Below are 13,021 nucleotides of genomic sequence, written 5' to 3' on the forward strand. Positions count from 1 at the left end.
CTCCTTGTGCCCCCCCCCTTTACCCCCCTGAAAGCCAAACTGCAAGCCATTCACACGCACACACCCCTTTACATTTGGTTTGACTATTTCTTACAAGCTGAGACCATGTCACAATATGTGCTCTCAGAATCTCTCTCCATTTTAGGCTTAGGCATTCTACCTCAGAATGGACTTCTCTACCAACAAAGAGTATCTGACTCTTTTTTTTAAAGCAAAAAGCCTTGTGTGAACTGTGTCCTAAAGCGGCCTCCCCTCCATGTGTATGCAGCCTGCTCATGCTAATATAATTCCACTAACAGCTATCACACATGGAACTTCTAATTTCAAATGCAGTTTATCTGTCAGCTGATGACAATTGCTACTATCTTTGTATGAGAACACTTTTTGAGGCATCTGCTTGACTGTTGCTATGCCACAGAGTTTGAGCATGCACAGAGCCCATTTCCTCATTGCTGGATAACTGTGGCCCACAGGGTTACCAACTGCCTGGAGAAAAAAGTGTCCTGTTGCTTTAATAGAGGTTTAATGGGCTGTTTAATAGGATGTTATTTGGGACATGATAGTTATCTCCATGCCATGAAAAACTTCAACATTTCTAAGCTTCTATTAAAAGGACAGGGCATTTTCTTTCAAACCTATTGGTAATCTAGTAGCCCACTATACTGTAACATAAGAATTGGTTGTAATAGTCCTCTATTTAAAAAGAATGACAATTGTAATATTTCAAAATTCTGGAACTCTCTCCCCAGAAAGATTCATCTGTCCCTTTCTGTTATTCTCTTCCACGAGCTGGTACAGACTTTTTGGTTTGGCCTTCCCTCAGTGATCCCCACTTCCTTCCCAATGTTTTGTTTTTATGTTCTTTGTATGTATTTTAGATCTGTTTTTAATTGTTGTGTTTCCTTGATTTTAATGTTTTTTAAGATCTGGTTTTATTATTGTTCATGGCCATCGCTAAGTCCTCTGATAATGCATTCCACAACCAAATTACTCGCTGAGTAAAGAAGTAATTCCCTTTGTTCATTTGAATCTGTTTCCCACTAACTTCATTGAATGCCCCTGAGTGTTAGTGTCACAGGAGAGGGAGAAGTTTGCTCCAATTTCTCCACACCATACATAATTTTATAAACCACTAGTTTATAAACTGAAACATCTTGTATAGCAGGCTCTAAGTCTTGTGTAAAATCAGGTAGTCTTAGGGTAAGTCCACAAGTCACCAATGCCTTAACACTATAAAGTATAAGGGAATATAAATAAAAACTGAATGGTGGTGGCACTTCTCTAGAACATTCCACACGCTCCAAAATCAGTTCGCTCTCTGATCTGTCATTCAGAGGGTCTCCCTATCCACTGGCTGCTTTGCCTGAGTCCTGCCTCCAACATTCTAAACATTTTGCTGTTCCTCTCCCCCCCCATAGCCAGTCAGAACACAGAGGTTATTTGCATGTGCAGCCTCATTGGCCTTTGCCTCGGAACACAGAGGTCATTTGCATATGCAACTTGATTGGCTTTTGCCTCTAACATTCTAAATAGGTTGCTCTTCTGAAGTAAAATGTGTCCAATCTCCAGGTGAGGGCTGGAGATCACTCAGAATTACAACTGCTTTCCAGACGGCAGAGATCAGCTCCCCTGGAGAAAATGGTGGGCTCTGTATCCTTATATGCTGCTGAGGTGGCCCCCATGACAGCCAATGTGACGTAGAAGTCAGGGCTTCAGAGCACGGGAGAGGCTGCAGGTGTGTGTGGGGTGGAAAGCTGAAGAGTGAGGGGGAAATAAAGGTAGTTTGATGATTGTCTGGGAAGGAGATAGGGTTGCCAACTCCAGGTGGGAAATTCCTGGATATGTGAGGGATGGAGCCTGGAGAGGGTGAGGTTTCAGGAGGCATGGGACCTCGGACAGGTACAAAGCCATAGACTCCACCCTCCAAACCAACTATTCCCTTCTGGGAAACCATCGTTGCCAATCTCCAGGTAAAGACTGGAGATCACTCAAAATTACAACTGTTCTTTAGGTAGCAGAGATCAGTTCCTCTGGAGAAAATGGTGGACTCAGTGTCATTATACCCTGCTGAGGTCGCCACAGCAAATTGACACTGAGTGTCCAAGGCCGGGGCCACCCACCCAGAGCCTCTTTCTAGAGGTCGTTGTATTTATTTCCACAATGGGCCTTTTTCCCAGTACGGGAATGTTCCTAAACGGTAAGCCAGGCATGCCCTTCTGGTTCAGAAAATAGTTGCCTGGCTATCCAAGGAGAGACAGTGGTGAGAGTGTGAAGCTAGCACTGGAAAGATCTGGGTTCAAATCCACACCCTATTCAGTTATGAAGTTCTCTGGACCAAAATGCTCTCAGCATAATCTGCCAGTACATTCTTGTGGGGACAGTAAAATGTAAATAACAGGTAAGAGGAGAAAGCTCTGAGAAAAGTGGGAGGGAAATGTGATGGATCAATAAAGAACGCGTCCGAAGTAACAGCAAAGCAGGTATGCTCTGTCAGCTCGCCTCTATAGCGTTCGGCGTCCGAAGTAACAGCAAAGCAGGTATGTTCTGTCAGCTCGCCTCGGATTCGACTGTGCGACTGAACAACAACAACAGGAAAGTGAGTCGTTGAGTTTGGGTTTTATACGGTTGTGCGGCATGATGTCTAAGCAATTCCCCGGGTGGAGAAAGGGCGCCCTCTGCCTGTTCTGCGGGAGCGGAGCGTGCTTTGCTCAGTCCTGTGATGTGACAAGGCGAAGGGATGGGGGCGTTCGAACCGTTTCCGTCACGTGACCGCCAGGCCTTTTCTTGCCGCCGCGCCTTCTCCAAGGCGATTCGGACGCGGCGGCGGTTGGAGAGGAGGCAGCGAGCCGGCCATGGGGGAGGCGGGAGACGACAGCGAACTGGTGGACGCTGAGCAGATTATGTTGGAGGTAGAGCAAGAGGCGCAAATGAAGTGAGTCTCTGGCTGGTCTGCCTGCCCACCAGGCATGGTGAAATGTCTGTGATGTAGAATGTCCCAAGAGTTGCTTTCTCTCAGCGTTGTTTAAAACAAAAAACAAAAGAAACCAGCAGTGGTTTTAAATAGCTTTAAGTACATGAGCTAATAATCATAATTCTGCATTTATGCAGATCTTTAGAACATTCAAAGGGCTTCATGTACCATTATTTCAGTGAGTCCTCACAACAGACCTGTAAGGTAGGTCACTGTTTATATCCTATCCTGAGAAGGAAAGGGGGAGTGAATGTGCTTGTAACTGAGAGAAGAGTGGTTTGACTAAGGCCCCTCACTGAACTCCTGGCAAAGGTGAGCCTCTGCTTAGCTGTGATGTTGGAGTAGTTCTCAATATGAACAACAAGAAGAAGAGATTGGATTTATACCCCTCCCTTCACTCGGGAGTATCAGAGTGGTTTACAATCTCCTTTCCCTTCCCCTCCCCACAACAGACACCCTGTGAGGTAGGTGGGACTAAGAGAGCTGGTCTGAGAACTGCTCTTGAGAGAACAGCTCTGACAGAACTATGGCTTGCCCAAGGTCATCCAGCAGCTGCGAGTGGAGGTGTGGGGAATCAAACCCGGTTCTCTCAGATTAGAGTCCGCGATAGGTAGAATCTTGGCAGCTGACAAAAGTGCATATTTGCCATAGTTGGGTTTGGAAGCTGGAGAGGTGGAAGATGATTTCAATTTCCCCAATATTTTCCTACTAATCCCCCCCCACACACACACCCTTCATTCCTTCAGGGGTGAAGGAGGCTGATAGTGCAACATTGCTTAAGTTTACACCCTTTTAAATGGGCATAAAAGGGTGAAATTCTGTTTCGGATTGCCCTGTAAACCCAAAGCAGCTGCAGAGGAAAAGAGGGATTGGGTACATAGAAGTAGCACCCTTTGGTATTAGAGATGTCCCTGCATGTCAGCAAGGCTGTGGGGATGGTGCGCTCAATAACACTGAACTGATTTTGAACTGGGGCCATCAGCACCCCCTTTTCAACTCAGCAAGTGCAAGGCAGAGCCAGCCCAACTTATTCCAGTAACTGAAACAGAACATTCCAAGTGACACATTACATATACATGCTAACTAACATGGGTCATAATTGCCTGGGAAGTTCTCCTGCACAACCTTCAGTGGAATGAGCATGAGTGTGCTATGACAGAACACCTGATCATTTAAGTCAGGGCACTGGAGTATTTGAAGGGATGCATTTTAGCAGCCATGGTCTGTCCTGTTTTATTTTTTGTTTTTTTTGCCATCAAGTCACAGCCGACTTAGGGTGATCCTGTGGGGTTTTCAAGGCAAGAGATGTTCAGAGTTGGTTTGCCATTGCCTGCCTCTGCATCACGACCCTGGACTTCCTTGGTAGTCTTCCTTGCAAGTGGTAACCGGGTGCCAACCCTGCTTAGTTTCTGAGATCTCATGAGTTTGGGCTAGCTTGGGCTATCCAGCTTGGGGCACAAGTCCATTACCATCATATTTTTATTCTTTTAGAAATAAAACAGATTTTTTAATTACACGACTCATGAAATTGTACGTCTGGGATGGGGAATTGGGGAGAGGGTATGATGTGCTGTGAGAACAGAGCAATGGTGCTTGGGTCCTAAGTGTGGCTTGTGCAGGCAAACTTGTTAGTGGGCTGCCTTCCATGAATCACATCCATCTGTCATCCAATCTGCCACTTTTAATTGCACTCAGAATGGGCTGCATCTCTTACTTTGCAAAAAGGCTGCCTCCGATTCCTGGAGACATGGAGTGAAATGGGGAGGGACACAGGCTCAGTGGAACAGCCTCTGCTTTGTAGGCAGAAGGTCCCAGGTTCAATCCCCAGCATCTGCAGTTAAAAGGAGCGTGTAGAAGGTGATGTGAAAGACCTGAGACTGGAGAGCTGCCAGTCTGAGTAGGCACTACTGACCTTGATGGACTGATGGTCTGATTCAGTATAAGGCAGCTTCATGTAATAATAATTGACAATTATCGTATGGCAGTGTGTGTTGTATAGCCAGGAGATCCAAGGATTGTCTGGTAGCCCAAGTTCTAACTCTTTAGCATTATGCACCACACCACAAGGTGGTGAGCTAGACTTGTTGGTGTGCTGAGACTGAGAGCTCTGATGGACCCCAGGTTGCCCAGCTCGCTTCATGTGGAGGAGTGGGGAACCAAACCCGGTTCTCCAGATTAAAGTCCTGCTGCTCTTAACCGCTACACCAGACTGGCTCTCTGCATCTTCATGTGAAATGAAAGTGGCAGTGTTCTTTAATGGAAGGAAAGCTGCAGCTGTACGTGGGTGTAGGAATAATACCCACATACCTCACAGGGTTGCTGTTAACAGCTGCAAAATAATATGTGTGATGTCCTTTGTGAGTGCTGCATAAATGCTAAGTGAACAGGAATATTGTGACACTTTAAGGACGAACAAAATTGTATTCCATCATATGCTTTTGGAAATTAGAGCTCACTTCTTCAGATGCCATAAATGGATCTTCACTGTTGTCAATTTATGCAAGAGATACGACCCAAAAAAACCCAAAAAACAAACCCAGCAGTCTCAAGAAAGGTGTGAAATGCAGAAAGCACAGAGTGAAATATAACAATTGCACCAGAAAAAGTGGGCTCTAGACCACAAAAACTGGAGTAAAGTTTTGTTAGCTTTTATGATGCCATAAGACGTTGCAATAGGCTGATATGGCTGTCTCTCTGGAATTATATCGTATTACTGCTCAGCACACAGTTTGAAAGCCACTGGTTCAGAGGCTCCAATAATACAAAAAAGTGGCATGCTGTTTCCTCATTAGGCTGATTTAGAAAAGGTGCACCCTGATCTAAGCTAGCCCAATCACATCAGATCTTGGAAGTTAAGCAGAGTTAGCCCTGGTTAGTACTTGATGGGAGGCCACCAACAAATTCTAGGGTTGCTACTAGGGAGCCAGTTTGGTGTAGTGGTTAAGACTGCAGACTCTAATCTGGGAGAACCAGGTTTGATTCCCCCCTCTTCCACATGCAGCTGCTGGTGTGACCTTGGGTCAGTCATAAGTTCTTTCAGAGCTGTTCTCTCAAGGGCAGTTCTTGAGAGCTCTCTCAGCCCCACCTGTCTGTTGTGCAGAGGGGAAGGGAAAGGAGATTGTAAGCTACTCAGTCCAGCAGAAGCTCTCCAGGGACTCAACAACAATAACAACAAATACCTTTTAACGCAGAGGCAGGAAATGGCAGACCACCTTTGTACATCTCTTGCTCTGAAAACCCTACAGAGTCTCCATAAGTAAGCTATGACTTGACGGCACTTTCCATACAGAAAAAAAATCTACATAGCCCAGTAATTCCCCTCCCTGCAACATAGTTCCTCTGCACACTTAGTTTCCTGGAGCCCTCTTGCTTCTTCCCTATGTTGTGTGCCAAAAAGAGCCGATCCCGGCTTGGTTTCCTTACTGGAGTTTGTGGTGCTTCAGAAGAGCCCAGAAGGCATGGCCTCTGTGTCTGCAGGGAGCATCCACTTGGAAACAGTGGTCTTCTTCATCATAGATTGGGCTTGGAATCTCTTAAAGTTTTGTGGAACTTCTCAGTGTTTTGTGATTGTATCTAGCCCTAGGCTGCCATTTTTTTTTAAAAAAAAAAAACAATTTTATTAGGATATAACAACAAGTCAAACATATATCACTTTACAAACTATCTTATATCCTTTTATCCTAATTCCCCTGATTCCCCACCCCTTCTGGCTTCCCACAGTGCTCCAACCTCCAGCCCATGTCTTAAATTCCCTTTTCTCCCTTCTTTATCAAATTCTACAGGTAACATATCTTTTCATTATTCTTACACATTTACACTTCTTCTAGAATCATTTTGTTGTGCAGTCTATTAACGTTTCTCAGAATCTGAAACGTACCTGCCTATTCAGTAAGGTCGGGGACCCCTGATCCAAAATCTTGCTTCCTACAGGACCAACCAGATGCCCCTTGTATAACTTCAAGAAAGCAGTAGCTTCCCTTTCCTACTGCTACCCAGTGTTCAGTGGCATACTGCATCTGACTCTTGTTGGTTCCCTTTAGCTGCCTCATGGATATTTATACGGAAAGACAGACTAAAAGCTTACTGAATAATGTCTCTATATCCATTAGATCTCGGAAGCTAAGCAGTGTAAGCACTGGCTATTATTTGGATGGGAGACCTCCAAGGAATACCAGGGTCGTGACGTGGAGGCAGGCAATTGCAAACCACCTCTGACTGTCTTTTGCCTTGAAACCTGTGACTCGACAGCACATTCCACCACCATCCATTAATACGTTTCATCTCTACTGCTGCCATTTTCCAGGGGTGACTGCTTTGTTGAGCCCTCTCATCTACCAAATGAGAACAATAAGATCATATACAGAGTTGTTACAATGCCTTTCCTTTTCAAACCACACTAAAACTAACGCTTCAGCGTTATGTAGAAGCAATGCAAGACCTTCTTTTCACAAAATGTCATCTGGTCTCGTGCGCTTTTGTCCTGCCCTTCTTCTGAGGAGCTCAGAGTGGCTTTTCATGGTTCTCTTGTCCCTGCAACAGCCCTGTAAGGTTGTTGTCAATGTTACTGGCTTATGGCAAAGTGGGGGATCTGTCAGTGCAGTCCTGGCCATAGTTCCACCCTTCTAAATCAATGTGGACTTAAAAGAGTGGGTGTAACTTCTGGATGGCGTGTGAGTTTTTCAGATCCTTGTCTAACACTCTAAAGCACACTGGCTCTTCAGAGGGAGTAGGTGTTGAAATCACTTTACTGTGCCTTCATGTGGATTCCAAATTGAGTGTTGTGTGCCAAAAAATGAATGGCAAAATACTAATTTTAAAGGTACAGCTCTAGTACATATGGCCACAGCAGGGGTAGGAGCTCAATAATCCATTAGTCCAGGGACTCTCAAAGTCTTAATGTGGTCTTGCTCAGTAGCATGAGCTGAAGCCGCCATCTGTCAGTTTAGCGTTAACACCTGGAAGTCCCTCCCAGAAAATATTAGAGGAGAGGGAATATGTTGTTTTAGAAGGACAGCTGCTTCCTGGTTTTATAGGCTTTGCGAATTAGAATCTTAAGCAGAGCCCGCTTATGCACTCAAGTATCCTACCAAATTTATCTGGCAGTAAACTTCTAGTGAAAGCATGAGAGCATAAAGATAATTTTCATACGTCCATAAGTATTAAGTTTTTATAGGTCATTGGAAGGCTATGGGTTATGTAACTACTTATTCTCTGTTTCTACAGAGAAGTGCTAGAACTCTCACTGTTTGAAATGAAAAATACAGCAGCAGAACTGGAGAAAAGGCTTAACAACATTGAAGACGAAGGTAAGAAAAAAAATCTAAACTGCTGGTGAATTAAAACAATTAAAAACCAATACAGAATAGCAAATTTAATTACAATATCAACACAACAATAATCTTTGGGCATTGCTGCTGGAAATGTAATTTAGGGGGTGTGATCTGCTCAGTTGCACAGAACTGATCCAGAGTATCCACCATGGGACTCAAGGCTTCTAGTCCCAGTTAATGGGGGATCTCTGTCATACTGTAGCTCTGGGAACTAGATCCATGCCCTGAACTGAAATAGACGTTTTCAGAGGCATTGAACCCCAGACATGAGAGTAACTCCACACAAGTCAGGAGTACTTTGAAATCATGTGATGTTTCCCCTTTGCCAGCTCAAGCTTTTGATTGCACCTGTCAGCCGCCTGCCCTGACCTGGATAGCCCAGGCTAGCCTGATCTCATTAGATCTTGGAAGCTAAGCAGGGTTGACCCTGATTAGTTTGTGGATGGGAGACCTCACAGGAAGTCCAGGGTTGCTACACAGAGACAGGCAATGGCAAAATCACCTCTCAGAGTCTCTTGTCTTTAAAACCCTACAGGGTCACCATAATCTGGCTGCTATTTGGTGGCACTTTCCACCATCATCCCTGTAGGTTCTGACTGCCAGGCTTATATTGGTATGGGATCTGAATACTCAGCTAACAAACAAGGCATCAGTCCAAACTAACTTCTGCACTACTTACTTTGTCCAAAAAACTGCTTGTTCCACAAGCAAGCTACCAGAGTTCCTTACCCACAGGGGTAGAGTAGAATAGAACCTCTCTAGAACAAAGCCAAAAGCTCTTCTGAATTCCTTTCTTGCCAGATCACCATGGGACACCATGTATCCCCACAAATTCTGTGCAAATTCTCAAGGGTTGTTTATCAGGGCATTCAACCTACACAGTTCCCAGATAGTGGTATGGAAGGGGGGATTGTCATAAACTAGCCCTAACCTGGATAGCCCAGGCAAGCTTGATCTTGTCAGATCTTGGAAGCTAAGGAGGATCGACTCCGGCAAGTACTTGGATGGGAGACCTCTTGGAATACCAGAGCTGGGAGGTGGGGGCAGGCTTTATTCAACCACCTCTCTGACTATCCTCCAGGCCCCCAGTAGGGGTCAGTCACCAGAAGTCACCATGACTTCCAGATGTGCACACACATTCATACACATTAAAAAAATACAAAAGTACAAAAAAAACCCAAACCCTAGAGGCCAGTGAAGACTCATGGGGGAAATAAACAAGTTGGGAATTTGATTCCCTAAGACATCTAAAATCTTTCTATCCAGGATTTTTAAGAGTGTGAGCAAGCCAATTTTCCCATTTCTGTTTATCTGACTCAGGATTATGTTCCTCCGGGACGATGCTCAGTCTCTCAGAGACTGGTATCATTTTCTTTCGGTCAACTTACAAAGTCAGATTTGTTTTAATTACCAGGCAACGTTCCTTCTTATGTAGCAATGCCTGCATTGTCTAAGGATGGCCTCATTTTTCTACTTCTGTACTTAATCCATACCATTCACTGTACTATGAGATATAGTAAGGGAAGGCCATATGAGGACTTGTGGGAGAGGAGGGGGGACAAGTTGGAAATCATACCCCATTTCTCTCAACATCTCCCTTTTCAGGATTCTCTGAGCTCTCGGGGCCTTGAGCAGGCTTATTTCACCTGCCTTTTTAAACCTTTAACTGTTCTATCTTTTGAGTGAAGGTTGACCTACAAGGTCATATTTTCAGCATGCCTAAGGAGTTCCCAAGGGAATAGAGGTGTACTCTTACCTTGGAATCTGCAGGGTGGTTTTGAAGTTGCAACACCCACAGCTAGCCAGTTTGTTACTAGATTGAATGACAATTCTAGTGAAGAAATGTTCTCTTGTGAGATATTGAACCTGTGAACTAGGTATTCCATCATGATACTGATTCAGGTAGTGATTTTCTTTCTAGAGGTAGATTGTTTTCAGGTTTTTTGTGAGTAAGCATATACATCTTGATGTGAAGGTTACAAAGTTTGTGCTAGTTAAGTTTAGTGAATCAAAAAGCCATGAGACATACTACTTTTTGGGTTTTGTTTGTTTTTTAAAGATAATGAATGGAGGACCAGGTATGAAACACAAATAGAGCTGAACAGGCAGTTAGAAAGGCAAATCGGGCTTTTCCAAGGAAAAATGCAGCATGTTTGTGGCAACCCAACAGGTATGATTTGAAGTGCCTTTTTTCCCTCTGAAGTTGACTGTTATTAGACTGTCCACGGATGTTATCAAAATGCTCATGACTTTTTTTTAATTTATAGACAGATTGGCTTCTGTTCGTTCTTTTGACCAAATGCACCTGGTAAGTGTGATGTTACTTAATTGGACAAGTGCCTAGTAATTCTACTACAAAAGATACGTTATGCTTTATGTTATGGACCAGTTTACGACTAGAAGATTTCTGTGTGGCTGTCCCCCTCCCCCTTTTCCATTTTGTAACGTTTAGGTTATGAAGTCCTTTGTTCTTCACAATGATTAGCTTTTTCTGCTGAAGCTTTATGTAGTTTGACATGCTTTTTGTAGGCAGTTTTCTCAACTGTCACAGGTTTTTCATGATGACTGGTCAAACAGTGGTTGCAGGAAAAGCCTGTGTGCACCACCAAGTAGGCTAGATGTCATATCCATCTACCACATTCTGTGTATGTTTTGGCTTTCATCACATATAGCTGAAAATCAGTCCTGCTTTTCAGATCCACTACAGGGATTATGGCAATTGCCTATAAAGTGTGTCTTTGCAGTGACTACTATAAATGATGCTATGATACACATACCAAACATGGTCCCTGCTTGTTTACTATGGATTAGATTTAAAAATTATAAATAGGATATGTGTCAGAACTTCTCTGTGACTGTCATCTGTATAGAGTCAGGTGGGGTGTCCATACTGGTCTGAAGCAGCAGAACAAAGTTTGAGTCCAGTGGCACCTTTAAGACCTACAAAGTTTTATTCACGCACATTGTTCTGTCATCTGTATGTTCATTAAAAATGTCATATTGGGGTAGGCTGTGCAACCGAACCAATGCAGTACGGTTGTAACAAGAAGTACATCCTTCTAAGTCTGTCGAAGTCACAGGGCTTAAAAGGGTGTGACTCCACTTAGGATGGCACTGTGACTAACAAAGAATCTCATGGCACCTTAAATCGTAACAAATTTATGGTGGAATAAGCTTTTGTGAGTCAGACCTCGTTATTTTGACTGCAGCAGACAAACATGATTATGCCACTGGAATATCCCAGAGCTTGGTTTTTGTCCACATTTTTATTCCATTTGCAAAGGTTAATCATCTTGATTCAGAATAATGAGGTTATAATAGTAAAATGATATGTTTAATATCCTGGGGATAGGCCTATTGGAATCAGAGTGGAATAGTAATGAAAATAATAATGAGTTAATAGAAATGAAGATTGGATGGTGAAAAAGGAAGCAAAATGGGTTTTCAGTACACAGCTACTGCAAAAGGTCATTGCTGTTTTGTTCACTTGAACAGACCTCTTCCTTAATTGTTGTCCTCCATGTTTCTACATGCTGCTCTTTTCTACATGTACTGGTTTTTCTAAGAATCTGATTTTATTTATTTATTTTGCATGAGGTCTTCTTTGAAGTGGTGGTTCAGTCTGTTTGTCAACCACAGACAGAGGCTGTGAGGTAGAACTGACTGGCATAGCAATGAGAAAAAAAATCTATTTCTGCCTGTTAGGGTTGGATATTGAAACTGCTCCAAGGGCAACTCAGTGGCATCCTTGTGGTGAGCACTGCTTTGATTGGTAAATTCTTTAGTGCCCCATATTCTTTATTTATATTGGCAATAATTATGAAGCAATCAAAAGCATAATCCCTCTTGACACATGTTTCACTGCATTGTGAATGCTGCTTTCTGCAAAACTAGCCAGCCTGCAGCCGATCATCAAGAGAGATGAAGAAGAGAAGAAGAGATTGGATTTATACCCCGCCCTTCACTTGGAGTCTCAGAGCGGCTTACAAACTCCTTTCCCTTCCCCTCCCCACAACAGGCACCCTGTGAGGTGGGTGGGGCTGAGAGAACTCTGACACAAACTGCTCTTTTTCAAGGACAGCTGTGCCAGAGCTTGTGACTGACCCAAGGTCACATCAGCAGGTGCAAGCAGAGGAGTGAGGGATCAAACCCGGTTCTCCCAGATTAGAGTCCGCACACTTAACCACTACACCAAACTGCTCATTTGATTACAGAGAATGCATAAAAGTTCTCTCCAGAAATTAATTTTCCATGTTATCGGGGGAGGGGGGACCTTTCCTGTCATGACATCACCTCCAGGGTCAGCTGGGACTGATTTCAATTAGACCAATTTCCCTGGGCAGGAAGCTGAAATGGCTAGGCTGGTGGCAGGCAGAGGGGCTGTGGGCAGAAGGGGGTCACATCCAAGAAGTGGTCAGTAGAGAAAGAGGGCATAGTTGTAGACATTGCAGAATGCCAAGTCCTGGATGCAAGGAAGGGGGCCAGAGCCATAGTCCAGGCAGATCCAATAGTCAGTGCCAGTTCCAAGTGTGGAGGGGGGGACATGCACTGGTGCCCCTTCTGCCCACCACCATGTCCCTCTCATGCTTCCCTTTTCATCTACCAACCTGCATGTCCCCCCATCTGACTGCGAATCCTTCTGCTCACAAACCTTCCCACCATGCCTGTCCTCAGAGCCACCTGCACCACATTCATGCCCTTTCCCTGAAAACAACAATTG

The 13,021-nt window shown here is 44.1% G+C and overlaps 1 protein-coding gene across 1 annotated transcript in view; it reads left to right on the forward strand.

Annotated features, from left to right (window-relative positions):
- Positions 1-2,852: 2,852 nt before the first annotated feature.
- The window catches only part of LOC107117468 (coiled-coil domain-containing protein 169-like), a 39,566-nt gene continuing 29,397 nt past the window's right edge, over positions 2,853-13,021 (forward strand). The window contains exons 1-4 of the mRNA XM_015419597.1: positions 2,853-2,932; positions 8,195-8,277; positions 10,361-10,471; positions 10,569-10,609. Coding sequence (XP_015275083.1) covers positions 2,853-2,932; positions 8,195-8,277; positions 10,361-10,471; positions 10,569-10,609 — 315 coding nt within the window. The remainder of the gene's footprint in view (positions 2,933-8,194; positions 8,278-10,360; positions 10,472-10,568; positions 10,610-13,021) is intronic.

Source organism: Gekko japonicus, unplaced genomic scaffold (assembly GCF_001447785.1).
Source record: "Gekko japonicus isolate JY-2015 unplaced genomic scaffold, Gekko_japonicus_V1.1 scaffold999, whole genome shotgun sequence".
NCBI lineage: Eukaryota > Metazoa > Chordata > Lepidosauria > Squamata > Gekkonidae > Gekko > Gekko japonicus.